The sequence below is a fragment of the Cyprinodon tularosa genome, unplaced genomic scaffold (assembly GCF_016077235.1).
Source record: "Cyprinodon tularosa strain WSP-4 unplaced genomic scaffold, ASM1607723v1 ctg460, whole genome shotgun sequence".
Taxonomy (NCBI): Eukaryota; Metazoa; Chordata; class Actinopteri; order Cyprinodontiformes; family Cyprinodontidae; genus Cyprinodon; species Cyprinodon tularosa.
Window position 1 is genome coordinate 401,856 of NW_024039186.1, and position 22,072 is coordinate 423,927.

Consider the following 22,072-nt stretch of genomic DNA (forward strand, 5'->3'; position numbering starts at 1 on the left):
GCAGAGAGGATATAAGTTATGTTATGGAATAACGACTTTCAGTGAATGTTGTTATTGAAAGAAAAAATTGCCCCATAGTTTTGTGCCAGTTTTTAACAAATATTATCTCAAGATGCAAGAAAAAAGTTATCAGTCTTAATAAAACACAATATGATTTAACATCTCAAAACGTTTTAATGCTTTTACAAATAACTCAGAATGCATGAAAATTACACAGGTAAAATGTTTACCAATATAGACATGTTAGACGTCGTTGGAAAGCTTAGATTCTCCACAATTCAACCACCTGGTTCATTTTATGGACACAGCGAGCACCAAAGCACAATTAACACAGATATAGCAGCATGTCAAAATGTACCATGACAAAGCAGCCACAAAAAGCAAGCATGTATTTATAACTGCTGTTCAAAAAAGACCTATTATTTTTGAGAATAAAAAACAACAACTTTGAGTTATGTTTGAACTGATGCAGCTTGGGTGTTTCAAATAATGTATCACACATCTATTTTGAGCTTACAGTACCTAAGTTATTTGCTTTTCTATTTGGGTATGCAAAATATGTGAGAATTTCCCAAAATGAGGTGGATATAAAGAGGTTAAAGAAGCAAATTAAGTTTTCACTGCTTTGGATTAACAAAAAAGATAACAGCAGCTGCTTATTTTTTTGTCTCCTATTTTCCTCTAGTTAACGTTTAGAACCAGTTTTAGCCTCAATAGCTTCAAATCTTTTAAAGTTATCTAGTGATTTCCTAATCCAGCTAAAAACCTTGTAAAGCCAGCTTTATGCTCCAATATATAGACCTATAAGTCAAACCTAAGAGCCTGTCTCCTTGAAAGGTTTATATCTTTTTTTTTCATTTTCTCATTTAGACTTAAGGGTATAATGTATTCAACAATAACATAAATCTAATTGGTTAAGTTAAGGTTTCCAAAGTGCTATATATATTAAAAGTATATAGTTGTATATAGTTATGTAAAAGTATATAGTTATATATAGCTATATATATTAAAAGTATATAGTTGTTACTCTTCATTTGTGTCTGTACGATCAGATGTACACCAGACTCAAATTTCCTCTCATAGGCTCTGTGTTCCCATATTTTAAAAGTTAATAGAAATATTCCACTCTTTGTATTAAAATGAGATCAAGGATATGATGAAGAGAATATACCTCTGTATATTTAACAAGGAAGAATAGAGAGACTGAATTAGAGCTGCAGGTAATATTTCACTGATTAATTTTTTCTCAGGCATGACGACTTTATCCATATTAAGTTCTAAGCCTATGTAAAAAATGTTAAGGGATTACTTAAGCACTAAAGGCATATTAGACAAACACACCTACAGTAATAATAATAATAAAAAAGAAATCAGATTTTCTTGGGTTAAAATTACATATAACTAATTTTGAGTTCATGATACAAATAGCATCCATGCTTCAGATAAAAGTTGCTTGTTTGTTTTAGTAATGATCACTTTATTTCAATTGTGTAATTCCACTATTTAGCTGCAAAATCCAATCAAGAGCAAAGGCAGTCTCTAGTGATCAGCTTTCTCATTGTGCTCTGACCTATGCATAATAACAATTTACTGTTAAGTCCAAATGCATCAGTTGAAGCAACACCTTAAACACTGACTTCTCTACAATAAAAATCAATATTTCATTAAATGCTCCAGAATCTGAGCAAAGGTGGTTGAAATGTTTAGAAATAAGGTGCTGACCTTAATTATGCATCCTTTAATGAATTCTGGATATTCAACAAGATACTTAGTTCATCACCTGTGAATATCGATAAGAGTGCAAATTCATTTTGCCAGACCTTTTCCAACGTATTTCATCTCTACAAGCTTAAATCATTCAGCTTTAAAGAAGTAAACTTCAACTGATAATATGATATAATAATTTAACTTAGGTTTTACCCATCTGTTTTCTAGAAGAGCATCTTTATATCTTGCAGAAAATCTATTCTTGTCACATAAAAGTAAAGCAGTGACTTTAGAAAAATTGGCGGGTGTCCTATGAATTCATTCTGCCTTTTAATAATGGTTGAACAATAAATTCAGCTAGCAGAATCATTGTGTCTGATAGCATGATTCCACAAATTAGACCAAATATGACCATTTACGTAGCCTCATATGTCCAGTTATTTTTGACACATTTATGAGATGTGTTTGAATAATCAGTATCTTAAATAATCCTTTACAGCTCCTGTCATAATAAGTTGAAGTTGATTACCTATGTTGTTATTTCCTGTTCTTAATATTGTTTTAACACACATTTTGAATGAGCAAAAAAGCCACTGAACATTCATTAGCTTGTATAGCATATTGAAATCAAATTCCTTAATCCAAAAAGATAAATTCATATAGGACACATTTCATTGGTCCTTAATTGCCAATTCCAAAATAAATATACTTAACTTAAAGGGAACAGATTAGTATAGGATATTTTTTATGTGATTGCAGGGTATAAAGTGACAAAAGACAGTCCTATCTAGAGGGTAATTAAGTTAAAACTATATTTATGAGTACAATATGTATATTTTTTGTCTTAGTTTAAGAGGAACTGGCTACAGTATGTAGTTGTCATTCAGACAGAGTCAGCTAATCAACATTATCTGCCAGACAGTCTGAGGACATTCGGCAACATGAGCCCTGAGGAAGCCTGTTTTATCTAAAAGTCATTTATCTTGCAGCATTTTGGGTAACCAGTGAGGAAAAAAAACTGTGATAGCCTGACAGACAAAATATGAATGATATATAGCCACACTAAGAATAGAGAAAGGGGCTGACTGTTAGTGAAGCTAAATTAAAGAAGTATGTGTTGCAGTTTTAAGGCAGCTGGACTTTAAAATCTTAAACAGATTTATCAAACAAAGGATGGATTACTTTACACTGAGCAAATACATTTTATAGTAGAGTGAAAACACAAAGAGTGGGTAGATTAATTAGAATTTCTGGTATTTAAATATGGCAAGTTTTGTTTTGTTTTTTTAAAACAGAATTATCAAATACAAATAGTAAAATTTGAATGAAAGAATGTAAATTTTTAAAAGATATTTTGTGAGTGTTCGTTTTCTTAAGAATCTATTAAATTACACTATTTCCCCCAAAATGAAACAACCTCTCATGTCATCTGATCCTTTATTGACCTTTGCAGAATTTAAACGAAGTAATCGTTGTTGAAATCATTCCACTGACAGATCTGTTGTTTCATTTCAGCCTTTTTTTTTACCTATTTCTTTTTATTATCATAATTCTGTATATACTGCATATATCCCCACGCACCTTTTCTTCCTTTGGCACCTTCTTTGTTTTGACCGTTTGAGCTGATGTAACGAGTACATTTCTCCACTGTGAGATCAATAAAGTCAATCAATCAATCAATCAATCAATTAGTCAATCAATCAATCAATCTATCAACTTCTTCTCTTCAATGGTCTGATGCTATGTTTCAGGTTATGCACAAAGGTTCTTCCCTTTAGCATTACACAACTGAACAGATTATGTTGTATATTTCATTATAACAGCATATTCATGATAAAAAACTTTTCATGACAAATACCGTTTGATCATGCATCTTAAAATGTGAAAACATATCATTTCTAATTCCAGGCTTCATGAAACAGAAATCAAGTCGTTATTTCTGATCTCAAAGACTTATTACGGTACAATTCATTAGGCAAAGAAAAGTAAGCCTGAAAGAGGATTGACTGTCACTCTATAGCCCCTTTTACACTACCATCTGAAACCGATCTGTGCCGAGTTCAGACCGAGTTTGGATCAGCTAACCGTGCCGAGCTTAGTTCCTTACCACCATTTACACATCACGCTAGCACAGTTCCTTGATTCCTAGTGAAGATCTACAGTACTACTGCTAGGTTTGAAGGAGGGAATCAAGCAAATAAAAATGGTGGCAACCAAAACATACAGGAAGTTATGTTTGGTTATAATTGTGAGATTTCCTTGTTCAGGTGAAGAAGGCAGTCTTGACATCATCCCAGGTCGCACCACAATCTTTCGAAGCCATTTTATAAAATGTAGTGTTAAGATAATTTTGATTGTTGTTTACAGTTCTTCCTATTCTTCTGTTAGGGTTCTTTCTTTTTATAAACAGTAAAAAACCTAAGGTATACTAATGCATATTTTATTATATTTATTCACATTAAAATTTTTTACATATTTAGTGTTTTTTATAAATTCAACCCGTTTATATAATTTCTATTTGAGGCACAACTCTGAAAAGAGCTGCATAAGTAAACTATTTTCATGTTACTCATTCTATTTACCAATTCAGAGTGCAGCACAATAACGCCATGATAATAGAGCTGTATCGTTGCCAGATGTTTCTGTTATATCAGTGAAATAAAAGAGAAATTCTATATAAGGGCTTTCTTTGGTTAGAACAAAAAATAGATATGTGAAATAAATAATTTAAAATACTGTTTTAATAACCACAGTTGTGGTATTTAATAAAATATATTTGCCCACAGCATTGCCCATAGAAACCTATCAGCTGCACTACTGTAATGGAGAGAGTGACCCAATTATTTTTAAATAAATTATCCTGAAAAGTGTCTAGAAATTAAAAAAAAAACATAAATATGAACTGTTTGCATATAAGAATATATAATTATTGAGATTTTGCTCAGATTCTGTGACCTGGGCTGGGTAAGTTTAGAAACAAAGCGTATAAATAATACACCCAACACTATTCTTCTTTTTTGTATGTTAATGCCAAATTAATCCCCATTTGATCCTTGAAAAACCTCTTATGTTAGTTTAAGATAAGATTCATTTTTGCTAAATCGTTTTTGAAAATGGGTTTAAACCCTCAACCCTGTGTTTGTAGCTAAGAGCAAAAATGTTAGAATATAATTACCGAAAAACATTGTTTCTAACAGCTTTACAATCCTCCCAGAGTGTTTTCTGTAATGCAGAACAGTTAAACATTAATGTAATTTACTGGTTCTTCTGCTAATTACATTCATTAGAAGAACACACAAAGAAAGCATTTCCATTAAAATTAATTTTGTTATATCATGCAGTTTTTGCTTTCCTAATTCTCTCAAGCACAATATATTTCTATTACTATATCAGTTGTTAATTGCGTTTTATCTTGATTATCGTGTCTTTTCTGTTTTGGTTTTACCCCAATTTCAGCTTCTCTTAAATGCACTTGAACCTCTTTACTCCTCTTCTGTCTTTTGTAGCTTTTGTATCTTATTTTCCATGAGATCTCCACTAACCTCTGTTGGTCTCCTAGAGTCTCTTCTTTGAAGATATTACTATTCCATTTTCAGCTTTATTCAATTTTTTTGAAACACAAATAAAATAATGGAATCCTTTTCATTTCTGTTCCTCTGTACCTTCATTTTTTTCTTTTAGACTTTATAAGTACCTTGTTGTAACTGATACTAAACATTCATATCTGTTTTGTTCTTTCTTCATCTTGCTTTAGAAAGCAGACCTGGCAGTGGCTGGCTTCACTATAACCTCAGAGAGAGAGAAGGTGATTGATTTCTCCAAGCCATTCATGTCCCTGGGAATCAGCATCCTCTACCGAGTGCATCTGGTAAGAATGCTTTTGGATTTTCATTTATTTTGTTAATGTTTTTTTTTTACTTTGTACATTAGTCTGTATCTAAAAGTTTGATCTAGACTGCAGTCTGCTACTGGACTCTAAATAGAAGCACATGGCACTGCTCCAAGCAAACCCACTAAGCATAACCAGAAAAATCCATTAGAATTACTGAGAAATGGAGCTATAAATAAATAGAATATTGTTTATTTCACTATTAAGAAAAAAAAAGAACATTGAGCAACTTAGAAATAGCATGAAAAGTAAATTTAGCATAAGTATTTCATTAACATTCAAATGTTGGCTCTTCTCTCAATAAAGGTATTAAACATGCTCTGAAAAATAAAGCCTCCAAGGGACTCAAAGCACACATACGTTTGCCTATACCTTTGTTAATTCCACATAGACTATTACATTTCTATGGAATATTTTTTCAAACAGACATAATAGAACAGTGCATTTGTTTTAATATTACAAATAAAGAGTAGAAAAACACACTTATAATCTGATTGTTTTACCCCATTACTTTAAAATGCAATTCAGACATGATGGACAAGACTCTGACTGTCTGTTATTTAGTTCAAGTATACAGTAAATATATCTAACCTCTAAAGGCCTTAAAGTTTTAAGGGCTTTGGTGATGAAACAGCAAAGAGAACAGCAACCAAATTAAGGACAAACTTTAAAGCAGGGTGAGATTATTAAGCAAGTTCCCAAGCTTAGATTTTTACTCTTCACAGTCAGTCATCGTAGAATTCTAAGCAACTAATTAGAAATGAACTTGACCTTTTTTCTTGTTTCCTGACGACTTTTCACCTGTTTTTAAGTCATTTTTTCAGCTCTGTAAAAGGTTTGAAGTAGCAGGTTTTTAGTTGAGGATAAGATGCCACAATGTGGGGGAATGGGAATATCCACCTGCATTTGATTGGAGAAAGGAAAGACTGAACAATAACTATAAAATTAGAAAAAATATGAATGTTCCCCTAAACAATTATATTTGTTAAGGAGGACGTTGATCTGGAAAGCTGCTTAAACACCTATGGCAACTCTGGAGATGTATAAAAAGATGGTTTAAATGAGTGACTCTATTGACAGTATTTGTGGAGTCAACAAATCTGGGCTTTGTGGAGGAATAGCAAGAAAAAGCTCCATTTAAGTTGAATGTTTTAAGAGTAATTTGTAAGAGAGATCAAGTTATGTGTCGGGAAATACTGTAAAAGAGAAATATAACCTTTAAAAATTTACACAGGATATGTCCTTTCTTCTGACAGGAAATGTCACGGTTTGCATTTTTTAGTTCTGTTGAAGTTTTCTTTTAAGTTTTCATTGGCTTCATTTCCATTTGGTGTTGTTTTCTGGTTGTATTTGAGTTATTTTTTTGTTTACCCTCTGTTGCCCTCTTGTGTTAGTCTATTTTCCCCTATCTCCCTTCTGGATCCTTCTCTCCACACCTGCTCCCCATCAGTTGATTACCTCATTCTTTGTTCTGTCTGGCATATATATACTCCTCCTCTTCAGTTACTTTTTGCTGCTTTCTTGTCATTCCTTGCTCCTTGTGTGTTTTCCTGGATGTCTCCTGTTTTTTTTTTTGTTTTGTTTTTTTTGTGTAGTTTTGCTTCACTTGCTATCTTTTGGTCATTAAATCTGCAAGAAACCACCTCAGCTTCTGTCTCTGCATTTGGGTCCTCTTCAAACCTCCACTCAACCTGACAGGAACACAATCATAAACCTGTAGCCAGAGTTACGGTTTCAATGTTGTTAAAACATACACTGCAAAAAACAATATAGAAATAAGTAAAAAAGCATCTTAAATTAAGTGCATTTACCCTTAATTTAAGGGTATGATTTGCCAAAGGTATGAGTATTTTTACTATTAAAACAATATAATTAGATAATATGCACTTGAAATAAGACAATGCAATTGTTTTTTTCTTATTTCAAATGTAAATTGTCTTGTTCCACTGGCTAAGTTTCTCACTTTCCTCCTCAGTTCAAGAAAAAATATAACTTATTTTAAATTAAGAAATTTAAAAAAGCGAAACAAAAAAATGTTCTTGACCCAAATCCTTATTTCATTATCTATTAAAAAAAAAAAAAAAAAAAACACGGCCCACCATTTACTGATCTTTTTTGAAAACAGAGGTCTTATTATAATTTGGTAGGGAAATATGAAGAAAAACGTAGACTCTGCTATAGATGTATAAAGATGCTCTTAGTTCTACTCAGGTTTACAATCTACAAAACTATGTTAAGCTTTGGAATATAGGGTGTTTTACTGTTCCTTTGAGAGTTGGTGCTAAACTTTTACAGACTGGAGAATGGGGTGTCTGCACCCGATCCAGATTTATGCCTGCAACCTCTCTGTGTGTTTGACTTGATGACTTCAGAGGTAAAAAGATGTATCAGAAGCTACCTTCTCAGTACAAGCTCTGCTGCTGTATTTGCTGACAGGTACTCGACCGAGGTCATACAGTCATTCTGAGTCTCCAACAAAGGAACAGAAAATATTTCAATAAACACTGAAAAAGAAGAGGTTGTGGTGTATGTTGGGGGGGAGATGCGGTAGATTAGATAAAAGCACACCGGTAAACACAAATAGAGGGCATGGTTTTCTTTTTCCGTTCCCTTTTTTTTTAGTTTATTATAATAACGGGGAGGTGTGAGCAGAGCTGCTACTTTAGAATAGGATTTTTAGCTTCTGATGGAGGATATATAACGCTGAATGCTTACTGACTGGAATACGCTTCAATTTTTCCAGTTTCTGAGAAACCTACGGATTCAAGATGTGAGATATGTGACGATTGTGAAGTCTTTAAATCCTGCATGATTATACTTTGGGGAAAAAGAAGCCCCGTGCCACTTCTTATGGATTTTTTTGTAATGTTTTTTAAATGTTTTCTGAAGATAGATAAAACCTTTTAGTGAACGCTCAATCTTTCATCTTTATCCACAGTGTTGATTTCATGGTTTTGGCTTTCAGGACTATAGAGTAGGGATGGGCGATATGAACTAAAAAATTTATCACGATAATTTCTAGGTTTTACCACGATAACGATAAGTGACGATAAAAAACACATCAAAAACACAATATCAGCCTAATGTATCAAACCAATCAAACAAGCCTGAAATATGAGAACAAATTTCACATTTATTTAAATGCTACACAGCAAATATAACTTGGCTTATAAAAGTTGCAAAGTACTGCAACTGTAAATTCAACCTGATAAATTGAGAAACAGAACTTAAAAGTATTTCACTGAAAATTAAAACTAATCAGTAATCACCTCCTAATATAAATGGATGCTGGAACATGCCATATATTGGATAAATAAATACCAGTGCAAGTTCTAACATACATTACACTCACTTCACTAAAAATAAAATTCAAATGTTATATCAACCTGTAACAACCTTTTTTTGCTGTTGGGCTACAAAAATGTGCAAATGGCATGAAAAATAAAGGGAAAAAAACTGAAAAATCTAAATACTAAAATAGAAATAAATAATTTCAATAAATTCCAACAAACATGTAAAACCTGAAATACTTCTTTGTGCAAGAATGTACAAATAAGACTAGCAGGATCGTCAGCATGCTAAACGATGAAATAAAAATAAATAATTTCAATAAATTTAAAAAGAATATAAAAACTGAAATACCTCTCAATCTGTGATTGAAGCGGCAACATATCTTAAGCCAGGCAAAATGCAACGGCCTCTGTTAACTCTTTCCATCGCTAGCTTTGGCTGTCATATGGTGTGGAGTGAGCAAACGCGTCGGCAAGTTTTGTTTGAGTGGCAGTCGGTTTCTTAACAGAGGTTTTCGAAGTCGAGGCTTCTGCTGCATCGCAGCGCATCTTCTGACTAGCATCATATTCCGGTTTGTGTTTGTGTTTTAGGTGGTGAAATAAATTGGTAGTGTTGCTGTCCTTTGTCGTCACAGGTTGTCTGCAAACTTTGCATATTACAACTTTCTGCTCCGTATCAGACTTTTTAAATCCAAACCAGTTCCAGATAATGGAGCTGGAGCCTCTTTTAGGAACCAGGTCTTGGGGCACGTCTCCTCCACCTTCCGCCATGCTTGTTGTTTGCGCATGGGTCGCACGTGAGTTGGATTGCAGGTCTGTCACGCGCAGTATACGTCACCGGCGGGAGTTTATCGTTTTTATCGCAAAATGACAAATTGTTACCATGAGGAATTTCTTTGACGATATATCGCACACGATAACATATCGCCCATCCCTACTATAGAGAATGTATAAATGTAATATAATGTAATAATAATACCTTATTGATATTAAGTGCAGCACTATCAAAGGTCATCTTACTAAAAAAATATTTTTTTGCATTTGATTTTATCTACAATTTAAAAGAATTCAGAGAACTGACTCAGAATTTTCGATAATTGCTATATCTAAAGTGGAACTAATTCTCTTCGTTAAGAATTAATGTCTTAAAAAGATTAAATAAAAATGTCCCCTGTTGCCTCTGCACTGCCAAACAGCTGGCTTAAATAAAGCTACAATTAGCAAAAGTAGAAAATATGTCTACAAACATTTTTTCACATCAAAATCAAATGTAAAAAAAAAAAGTGTATAAACCTTAGACTACTAATGATGCAGTCATGATTGTAATTATATAAAAACAATTGGATCACGTTATCTTCTTTGAAATGTTGACAATATCATAATACTATGAAATTATAGTTTTTTTAAATTATAAGTTTTAATTTTGTCAGAGATCCATACCGGCCCGCATGTTTTCTATTTATCAAATCTTATCAACTAGAATCCTGCAGATTAGTGGGTATTTACCAAAACAATGAGGTGGTTTCTCAGGGCAAGTGATGCAAAATGCAGCATCAGCTCTCCAACAAATGCACCAAGGGAATACATCACACCACTACTGGTTGAGTCGGGCTTGCTTTCCTTTTGATTAAACATTTCATTGATTGCTTTTAAATCACTACATGCTCTTTCTCCCCTTTACTTTGCATTCACTTCCTTCTGGCTGTACACCTCTTATTGTGCCCTAGAACCCTTAAATCAGAAAATCAATTTTGCTTAAAATGCCACGGTTCATGCTTAAGCAAAGGGAGACCATGCCTTAAGTATTTAGGCCTGAAAGAGGAACATCACAGAGCTTTATTGCTTTTTGTGATATTTATAATTACAACATATTGTAGAATGTCAAAAGTGGGTATTGAAATTAGGTTATTTAAAACTGAGTCATTTAAAATGTTATTATTTGTTCTATTTTTTGTTCTTTAAATTAGTGATGGCCTTTGTCTTATCTGATTTTACCACCGGTTTTTACGTAGAGCTTTTTAACTCCATGAGCACTATATATATATATATATATATATATATATATATATATATATATATATATATATATATATATATATATATATATATATATATATATATATATATATATAAATGCTTCAAATAAAATATTTTTTCATTTGACTTCATAAGAAGTAGACAAACTAAATAAAACAGCCACATATCTAATAGAAAAAACAGCCAAAAAGATTTCTTCTTTTAAAGCCTCTTTACCTGATGGGCTGATGCAATTTAATCAATATGGCTGCAAGCAGCTTTGTAGATGGGCTGCTGTCTTCTTCTCTCCAAGTATTTTAACATAAAAGGAAGAAAAATATTTTTTAGGAAGCAAAATTAATCAAATGTCATGTAAGATTACTTTAATCTGACACTAGTGAAGATGCCTAGGTCTTGGAAAAGGACTGGACTACAAAGCTACTAAAAGTGAACACATATCATGCAAGTCCATCATATTTCTTTTAGACTTGATTATTTCCATGGAAACATAATTAATGCCTTAAATAAAAACCAGGTGAATACTGAGCTAAAGAAAAAAAAACAAAAAAAAACAGAACAAATGGACAAAGAAAAGATATTTGGTTGTTGTTTCAGGGCTTTAACAGCTATTTCTGCACTTCAAAGAAAAATCTGATTTTTTTTTTTTTTTTTTTATTCATATTTTTGTCTCCTGGCTTTAATAGTGTGCAGCATTTAGGTTTAGTTCAACACATTGTTAATCTAAGACTACTCTAATCAAACTTGTTTGGAGACATTTAGCAGTATGTTCTGAGCTAATTGGGCAAAGGAACACCTCATACCTTCCAACAAAAGTTTATTATTTTTCCAATCACATTAATGAAGGAAAAAAAATAGCAGCAGTCGCCATAAGAAACCACTAAAAACTGGAAACACTCTTACTGTTCCTATTTTAAACATAAAATTGGAGACTACGACAAAACAGATGTGATAACAGCCTACATGTACAGTATGTCCTCCTGAGCTCCCATGTACTTAATGTTTAAGCTGAGGGATCAAGAGCTCATGCTTTTGTCACAACTACATCCTGCCTTAAACCATAATATTTCAACATGACTGCCTGACCCTGTTTGAAATGGTCTTGAATGGTTAATGTGGGGACGTGACAAAAGACATTCCTCGTATGTATAAGTATGAAAATTCTGTGGATTTATAGTCAAGTAAAGTGAAACCAAAGATTTGGATAGTTTTATAGGTGTTTATAAGTTAGATTCATTTTTTTTTTAAATATATATACCTATTTTTTTAATGGTGAAAAAAAAATATCCTTACCAGGGTTCCCATGTAAGCTGTACTAATCTAATACTTTGTGAAGTCATTCCAACAAACTGTCACCTAAAATGCCCAAAACGTAATCAACATTTATAAAATAACCCTTGAGAGTCTTTAATAAACATATTTACTTTGCCTGTTTTTGCATGTTTTTGTGTTTTGATATGATTTCATTCAAATGTGTAAAGAAAAAACTTTAAGAAACCACAGACTAGGTTTATATGAGGAGATAGAGATGGAACTGCAGAGGCTAGTGATGTCTCGTTCCAGCTTCCTTGCAGAGGGTGCGGATTTAATTAAAACATTTTTTTTTTTAAAGTTAACTCTGTAATCTGCACAGACTAAAAGGCAATTTTGAAAAAGGTGCAAAAAACATAACAGGAAATTGTAAAGTAGGTTACACAAAGAATGGTCTCACAGAGCGATGGATATATAATGGACATATTCAAAGGCAGTGCATCGTTATCTGGGGCTAATTGTCTGTCTTCACATCCTTCTGCCAGTGTCATATCCAGTGATGGGACTAACGGCGTTGAAAGTAACGGCGTTACTAACGCCGTTACCTTGTTTTAGTAACGAGTAATCTAACTAATTACTTTGACTGTAACTATAACGCAGTTACCATTGCAGACACCTCGTTACTGCGCATTACTCAGGTCGCACAATGAACCTTTTTTCATGATAAGACTCGTGCGCAGCTGCGTGAAGCTGACACCCCACCCACGTCAAAAAACTCTGCAAATAGACTGAATGGTTAGTGCAACGTTAGTGCAGATTTGTGCAGAAAAAAATATTGTTTGTGCTACTTTTGTTTAAGAGATATTAAAGATTATTTTTTAGGTCATCAAGAGGTGCGCGCCTTGTCATGAGAGAGGGGAGGATGAGAATGGCTGATGTATAGTGAGATTCCGTCTGTCAGTTGGGTAGGTGGGTGTTTCTGCTGGCGGGTGTTAACGTACAGCACACACAGAGAGATGGAGAGTGAGGATGATCCAGCAGCAACAGCGTTTTCTTGATGGAAATACTTGTGTTACGTCGAGCTGCGTTTCCCCATCACACACGGTTTCCTCTGCATCTCCGCACAGCGCAGGGGGCACGATTCAACGCACACTCAACAGGAAACGCGCATGCTCGCGCCTTTAGCGAGCATGCGCGTTTCCTGTTGAGTTGCAATAAATGCTAAACTCTCTGCAGGTTCTTGTCTTTGTCGTTCGCTCTATTCAGCTGGCTTTAGAAACACACCGCGAGAAGGTGGGGGCCGGGTGGTGAGGGTTACGGGGGCGAGAAACGCAAAAGTAACGCAATAGTTACTTTTACTAGTAACTAGTTACTTTTATTGTGGAGTAACTCAGTTAGTAACTCAGTTACTTTTTGGGAGAAGTAACTAGTAACTATAACTAATTACTTTTTCAAAGTAACGTACCCAACACTGGTCATATCCTACCAGTCGTCTCTTTAGGAACACTGGCATTGAAATAGTGTGTGTGCTGTCTTGAAGGTTTATGTTTTGTGCACTATTAGTCCGTTGAATAAAGGTAAAATAAAGATAAAAAGTTCCTATAAAAAAAGTGCTAATAAATATACATATATTATTTTAGTATTTAACATTTGAAATGAAACATTAGAAGATTGGAACTGTGAGGAAACATAAGGCATGTTGTGTACCTTCAGAATTGCTGCAGCTTTTAATCCAGGGAAACTAAACCAAATGGAAATCAGGGGGCCAAGTCGTATCTAGCAACAATTAATAATGAAAGCAGTTCTTTTATTTACTATTATCTTTGAAAGATTGACTCCCATCTCCTTGAGGGAAGGATCATGATGGCGGCATGCTCCCTGTCAGCAGATAATGTACATCTGCAGCTCATTAGTATGCACCTCAACCATCTGTCCACCATGTTTGATCCAGTCCACAGCGACAGCATCAGTTTATTGACTCAGTGATCAGTCAGCTGCTTAATGTGTGTACAGCAAAGCCCTGCTCACACAGCAGTGTCCCAGCTGCATTTTCTTAAGTGTTTATTTAGAGATTAAGCTGACCGAGAGCACGTTTTTACTCACAGTAACGGCCTGCAGCAGCAATTTATGCTCTTGCAGTGATGTGCTGTGAGAGATCCATCGTCTCAATCAGTATGAGAACTCCTGCCTCAACGTAGAGCCTGAGCTGGAGGATTTGAACTGAGGCACGATAAATTCACTTTGTTAAACACCAGGCTGCTGCTCCTAAGTGCACAGCTCTGTATGGGTTAGGAGACAGTGCATCTTGATGCTGGCACACACACATATTGGATGGTTTTATCTGCTAGCGGATCACAAGGTAAAAGCAACTATAAGCCTTTTAAACCTTTTTCCATGAAGGTTTATTTTATAATCTTTTCAGTGGAAGTTTTACGTATGTAGATTTTTTTTTCACCATTTTCAATTCTGACTTACTAAATACAGTATGTTGACATGCTTGCAGATGAGTATGCCTTCTGCTTTGCAGTTACAGTTACAACACAAAAAACATGCTGAGATAAAAAAACAAAAACAAAAAAACATCTTTATTAAAGTTACAGTTTCAAGATTTTAGGTTAGTTTTTGTGTGTGGCCATTTATTTATCTTAGTGGTAGCAATTTCCCAGAAATAAGCTACATTTTGGAGATTCAGCGGTATTTCTAGGAATGAGGAAAGGTTTAAGGTGTGAACTGCGTTTTAGTTAGGTTTAGAGGTAAGAGGCTCAGGGTGAGGGCATAGATTTGAGTGCAACAGTTCTGCAGGAAGACAATGGAAAGTCCACACAAAGACAGTAAGACAGCGGCCCTCTCTGGGCATAGCCGTGTGTGAAGCGTGTTGGTTAGCATTTTACTACATCGGTCGAATCTACAGGAGGAGAGTCTGTTGTCGAGTCTGAAGTCAATAGATCGCCAGTAGGGACTTTGCCAAACTTTGCCAAATACAACTAAAATTCGCCATCATAGCCAGCGGTCACACACGGCTATGCCGAGAGAGGGCCGCTGCAGAAGGGCTGCGGTTAGACCTGGCTGCCGTTAGCTTCAGAGCTCCGCTGGTTGCCGCGGTCCTCTGAAGTTCGGAACATTTTCTTTTAAATTATGCATTAAATCTGTGAATGGGCTTAAAAGTATAATGTTCTTGCCTCAAATGATCTTAAAACATACTTTTATTGAACAACAGCAACAGACAAGAGAACATTTAACTTAATACTCTCTTAATACTCAACTGCTCTGTGAGTGAAAAAGATGGGCCGCCAACCAATGAGCAGAAGTTGACACTCTAGGACACCCCCCCCCCTCATTTGCATAATGAGACAGAAATGCATACAGAAATGTAAATACGACAGGCAGAAATGTAAAAAGAGCAGCTAGAAATAAACAGCTGCGAAGAAATAACTAAGGTAAAAAAATGCAAAGGAAGAATAAAACAGACAAAAATATTATAACATGCACATAAATAAATACTTAAAAATATAGGTAATTAAAAAATAAAGTTGAAGATTATAAAGGACAAAAAAATAAATAAGGTAAATATTACAAAGGCAAATAAATAAAGAAACTAATTAAAAGAGTTATATACATTTATGTCTCACTGTATAATTTAATTTCTAGTTACATTTATTTGTTTATTTTATTTTTGTTGGCATTTAATTGTATGCTTATATATTTATTGAGCATTTATTTATTTCTGTTTTTTTTTTAAATATGGCAGAGTTTGTCCTCCATAATAAAACTAAGAAAATTTAGTATAAGAAAATTACTATCCAGAATTGTAGAAAAATACCTCTTTAACAGGGTAGTGCATTAAAGCATCTATCCTTAATATTTTTTCTTGCATTACTTTTACTTTTATACTTTCAGTAGTTTTAAAAATGGTACCTTTACACTTTTACTTCAGTACAAAGCTGAAGTTGATACCCTAACTTCTACAAAATTGTTTTTGAACAGTACGATTTATATTTCAACTTAAGTAATACACATTTTAATTCAGATTTTTGTATCTTGCCAATAAGGCTAATATTACCCACATTTTAGGACTGATGCTGGCTTAACTGCCACCTGCTGATAGCATTTAGGAGACTTCATGCAGTTAAAGCTCTGCAGAGACATTAAAGGCTTTATTTTACATCGCAGAGATAAGCCTGAAAAATCTTAACCTGAAAAGCTTACCCTGAGGAAGGGAATCACCATTGGACTGGTGTCAGAATTGTGCTTTTTTTCTGTCGACATCAATGCCAGAGAATGTGAGATGCAAACAGATTTTGGAGATTTTAGATAACTGCCAAGCATCTTGGAGTCTTTAAGCTCTGAGTGGATTTTGAGTGTCCCACAGCTGTCCTACTTGTATCCCGCTTGCATTCTCCTGCACTGCCAGTGCAGTTTGGTGACTGATCTAGTGACTGGTTTGAAAAAAGAAATTTTGAAGGTTTACACGTGTCTCATTAATGACGTATTCCCACCGGGATGAGCAGTATTATTTAAACTTAAAGAAATTGTAAAACTGTTTGAGGACAGATTGACTATTTTTACACAAAAGTAATAATCCAAGAGCAATTTGATTAAATCAAAATAACAGCTATACATGAAAGTTTAATTGAAATTAGATGTGATCCCCATGACTATCCTAACTCATACTACTAACCTTTCCTTATTTTCATGTTATGAATACGTGGCTTTTTTTTTGTCCTACTGTATTATCTGTTTTCTTGGCAATAAACATAATTTAAACAGAACAACAGAGACATTGAATAAATTAGTTGTTTTTTGTGTGCGGCATTCAAATAATAAACTTTAAATATTGCATTTGCTGTAGGATTTAGGTAAAAGTCCGACAAATTAAAAAAACAAAACACAATTTAATCTTAGGCCGACTTGGTGATCTTAATGTAATTACCGATACAATACATTTATGTCTGGCAGCACATAATCTGCTTTGTATACATAATAAACACACATAGACATGCTGCATGTGTCTACAAAGCTTACAAGCACATTAAAAGATTTTAATCTATTTAATTGCCTAAGCTGTTGACTGACACATACACATTAGTGAAGACATCTCGTGTATATCAGCGCTCTTGCCCCCTGGTGCTGAACAGCCTGAACTAATGTTTACTGCTGCTTCCAATTCATCAGTACGTCTCATTGTGTTAATGCTCTGTTTTTCAGATAATCTTTGGCACGCATATTATCTCAATGTGCTATTACGTTCATGTGATGTCATCAGATAAGGAATATGATGTAAGATGCTACCAAGCTAGAGCAGAAATCGTAAAGATATGATCATCCCTATTTGGGTGTTAGGATTTGGGTCTCTATTGTTTGTGTTTTCTTCCTTTCAATTGTTTTATTATGTTTTAAAAGGTCTTGCCTTATTAGTGTATCGATGTGTTCTGTTCTTTTCATCTTGATTTATTTCTCTACTTTCAGTGTCTATCTTTTCCCCTTGGTTAGAAGTCTCTGCACATCTCAGCCCAGCTGTATTAATTAGTCTTCCTTCCTCAGTTTCTCTGTATTCATTTTTCCCCTACTGCATTATTTGTCAGTATCTACGTGTCCCTCAGTATCAAGTATAGGCCTATCAATTCTCATTGGATGTAGATTTCTCTTACTCTGTGCTTCGGGCCTAGTCATTCTAGGCCTTAACATCTATAAATATTTCCTTTTAGTATAAATTACTCGGTCTGTCATTGATCATCTTCCATATCATGTTTCTGCTTTATATCTTTCCAAAGTAAACATGTAACTGTTCTGTTAACTCTTACTTCTATTAAGTTTTTTATTTTATTCGAGATGTACCTGACATTTTTTTTTTTTTTTGTGATTGCAGGCCATTACAGATATCTGCTGCAATCTTGCAAAAAAAAAAAAAACACCTTGTGAGATTCAGGCAGCTTTAACCTTCTGGTAGACTACATACATGACGTATAAGTAAGGGGGCTCAATGATGCTGTCAATCCTAAGAATGTATCTTTATGTTTTTGTTTCAGGCTCGTAAACCAGGTTACTTTTCTTTTCTGGACCCGTTTTCTCCAGCTGTTTGGCTTTTCATGCTGTTGGCCTACCTCGCCGTCAGCTGTGTTCTCTTTCTTGCTGCCAGGTATGAAACCTTTCTAACAGTTTCAGTTGAAGTGTATCATTGCTTTCATATTTTTCTAATTTTCCCTTTTCCTTAGTTTTGAATGGATTTACAATTGTCTTATCTGATTGGGTTAAAAAGAGTTCATCCTTTGCTGATTACAACTGCAAACATGTATTCCAAGTGAAAAAAATAACCTTAATAATCAAAAACACAATGAAGTAACTTTACCTTCTTTCTGAGAGAAATATGTCCAGTTTGGTCCAAGTTTTATTTGAGCTTCATATTTTATATATTTTTATATCTTTATATTTTTTTTATTACATTTTTGTGTGTCCTTCTGTGAACCACTGTTTGCCCTTTAGGGGTGTGTGCATATGATGGCTTTTTTTGTTGTTGCTTGAAACTAAACATAATGGCCGGCTTTTATTTTTGTTTATTGGCCGAAAATCAGAAAAGTGATAATAAACATTATCCAATTGCATCTTTTTATTTATTATTTTGTCACCAAACGAAAATGAAAACAAGAGGGCTCAGTTACAATTAGCATATTTTTGACAGGTAATCTGACCCTGGAGTTCTCTCTTTCCTGGATACCTCACGTTTTGTACAAATGTCCAAAATGGAAAATCCAAGCTATGTGGGTCTAATCAGGCTGCAACCTGATTTTGCAGCAATTCATTTCCATCTAGCTTGCAAAATGTACCCTATCCGTAGTATAGTTACGGGGCTGAAATGGGGTGGTTGAAAATGAAGCTGGTTGGGTAGTGTAGAGGCTCCCTCAGTCCCACAGCGAGCACCCTCTCAGTTTTTCAGTTGTTACATTTTTTGCTCAAGCCATTTATTTCCACAGAATAAAATTAAGTTCTCCTGTAGAATATCTTTTCACCATTCACATTTTCTCCTTGTGGTTCAATAAACTAAAAAGCAAAATGATAGTTTCAATCCATCCATCCATTTCCCGTCATGCTTATCCCAAATGGGGTCGCGAGAGGTGCTGGAGTCTATCTCCATCTGTCTACAGATGAGAGGCGGGGTACAACCTGAACAGGTAGCCAGTACATTGCAGGGCAAAAAAAAATGCTAGTATGTTTTTGTTTATTCGATGTTTGGTTTCTGACTAATAAACAAAATGGCTGATTATAGGTGGACCTTTAGACCCTTTGCTTTTGACATATTAAATGTTTAAAATCAATTAACTCTATTTAAATTAAAAAATAAAATGACATTACTGAACAACAATTGAATTAATGTATTAAGTCAAAAGAGCATCTAAACTACCTTTCCCTGATGTTAATAACTAATTGTCCCTGTTGTAATTCTGGACAGAGACCTCTGATTTTTTACCTGGAATCTCCCAGTTTGGGGGTCACAGCCCCCAGTGCTCCAATTACCGCTGGCACCACTGCTGCTCTTACTTTCCACATCTTTTCTAGCTCCTCCTTCAGTCCTTGGTATTTCTCAAGCTTCTCGTGTTCTTTCTTCTTGATGTTGCTGTCGCTTGGGATTGCCACATCTATCACTACTGCCTTCTTCTGCTGGTTGTCGATCAACACGATGTCTGGTTGGTTAGCCATCACCTGTTTGTCAGTCTGGATCTTGAAGTCCCATAGGATCTTAGCTCGGTCTTTCTCAACTACCTTAGGAGGTGTCTTCCATTTTGACCTGGGACTTCCAGCCCATACTCATGGCAGATGTTCCTGTACACTATGACAGCTACCTGGTTGTAGCGTTCCATGTATGCACTTCCTGCCTGCATTTTACACCCTGCTGTTATGTGCTGTATTGTTTCAGAGGCATCTTTGCACAGTCTGCACTGGGGGTCCTGCCTGGTGTGGTAGACCCCAGCCTCCATTGATCTTGTACTGATATATATATATGTATATATATATATATATATATATATATATATATATATATATATATATATATATATATATATATATATATATATATATATATATATATATATACTGTTATAATTCTTGTGTTTTGCATATCTGCTGCTTTATATTTCAGGCTCAGCCCTTATGAGTGGTACAACCCTCATCCATGTCTACGGGAGCGACGGGATATCTTGGAGAACCAGTACACACTGGGCAACAGTCTGTGGTTTCCAGTTGGAGGCTTCATGCAGCAAGGCTCGGAGATCATGCCCCGTGCCCTGTCCACCCGCTGTGTTAGCGGAGTCTGGTTGGTACTATGAGAGGTTTTTTTTTTTTTGGTTGGTGACATTGTTTATGGTAGACATTTAAACTGAGTCATTAAGTTAAGTTTAAACCAGAATTTTTTTTTGCCCTATTGCCTTTGCTGGCTGTAACCAGACATGAAACATGCAGAGGGAAAAGCAGGGAGACATCTAAGGTCCTAATATCCTGAATTAAAACATTTAAGGGTTTTTATTCGCTCTTCATCAATGAGCTTACTGCTTTACTGCTACACCACAACCTGCTATTTAAGAAAAGGGCTGAAGAAACATATTACTAAACCTACATAATCATTTTGGCTTATACGATCAGCAATAGCACTGTTCCAATCATTAATGGAAAAAACATGGTGTGAAACCAAAAAACAATTTTTTTGACTGTTAATTTGTTTATTAATTTTGAATAGGAATTATCAAAACAAATCTGAATAAATATTTCTAAGAGCTTACAGATATTTCCTAAAAAGGGAGTGTATGCACCATTAAACACGTGTAAAAATGCCCAGAAAGGTAGCGGAGAGACCTAAAACTCATTTAAGTTACCCCCATAAAGAGCAACTATGTCTGCATAAACACAATAGCTGCTTCCTTATGCAATCCTGTCAGAAATTTTAACACATACATCAAAACAAAACAAAATAAAGAGAGAAAAACACTTCCATTTGAAAATATTTGTGGTTTTTACAAGACAACACACAAATTCAAGCTTAATTGGGCACCAGACAGGTAACAATGATTTAAAACTACCAACAATGCGCACAAAAAAAAAACCTCAAGGGTAATATACTACAATAATTACCATAGTTAACAATGATTTAGGGATGCTAACAATGGTTACCATTCCTAATAGGATGGGATGAATCCCATCAGGAGTAGTTATTTGTTTAGATCTGCATTTTACAGCAGAAAAACTTAATCAGTCTTTGTGAAATTCTTGTTCACTGTCACCTGCATCAACCCTCATCTGCACTGTGCTTTACAATACACTTTCCCTGTACATGTATTTGAATTGATTAATAGATGATAATTGTTTCCATTATGGTACTGTGCTGTTCCAGAGCCATAGCCCATACACAGAGACACACAAGGAGTTCTCTTTGGTTCTAACAGTTTTAAGTTGACCCCTACCCCTCAGTGTGTAACTTTCTTCTCTTTTTCAAAACAGTTTATGAATATTTTACTTAACGTTTTCCTTCATGGATTTTTACACTGCCTTTGCAATGTATAAATAGATTCAATCTACTAATTTTAACATTTTTGATTGTAAAAACTAAGCATTTATATTTTCATGGTGGATAGTTTTGTTAGAATATTTTAATCTAAAATATATGAAAGTTATCATCATAGAAAGTTTTTTGATAATAGATATGTAAATCACGGATAATTTTTATAAATTTTTTTATTTTCAAGGTGTTAAGGTTTCAATCTCTAATTTCTTTTTAAGCTATGCAATCTTTAATTGGTCATATTTTGATATTAAATCTAGTTTGCTCTGTAAATTTATAATCTTTTATCAGAATTTTTTTGCAATAAAGAACTTGATTCATTTCAAAGAGAAACAAACTACTCTAACTCTGGTA

General features: G+C 34.4%; 1 protein-coding gene across 2 annotated transcripts in view; it reads left to right on the forward strand.

Moving 5' to 3' along the window:
• The window catches only part of LOC119793838 (glutamate receptor ionotropic, kainate 5-like), a 307,049-nt gene that overhangs the window by 254,587 nt on the left and 30,390 nt on the right, over positions 1 to 22,072 (forward strand). For both annotated transcript variants that reach the window (XM_038301110.1, XM_038301109.1), the window contains 3 exons: positions 5,462 to 5,575; positions 18,198 to 18,307; positions 20,306 to 20,479. In XM_038301110.1, coding sequence (XP_038157038.1) covers positions 5,462 to 5,575; positions 18,198 to 18,307; positions 20,306 to 20,479 — 398 coding nt within the window. The remainder of the gene's footprint in view (positions 1 to 5,461; positions 5,576 to 18,197; positions 18,308 to 20,305; positions 20,480 to 22,072) is intronic.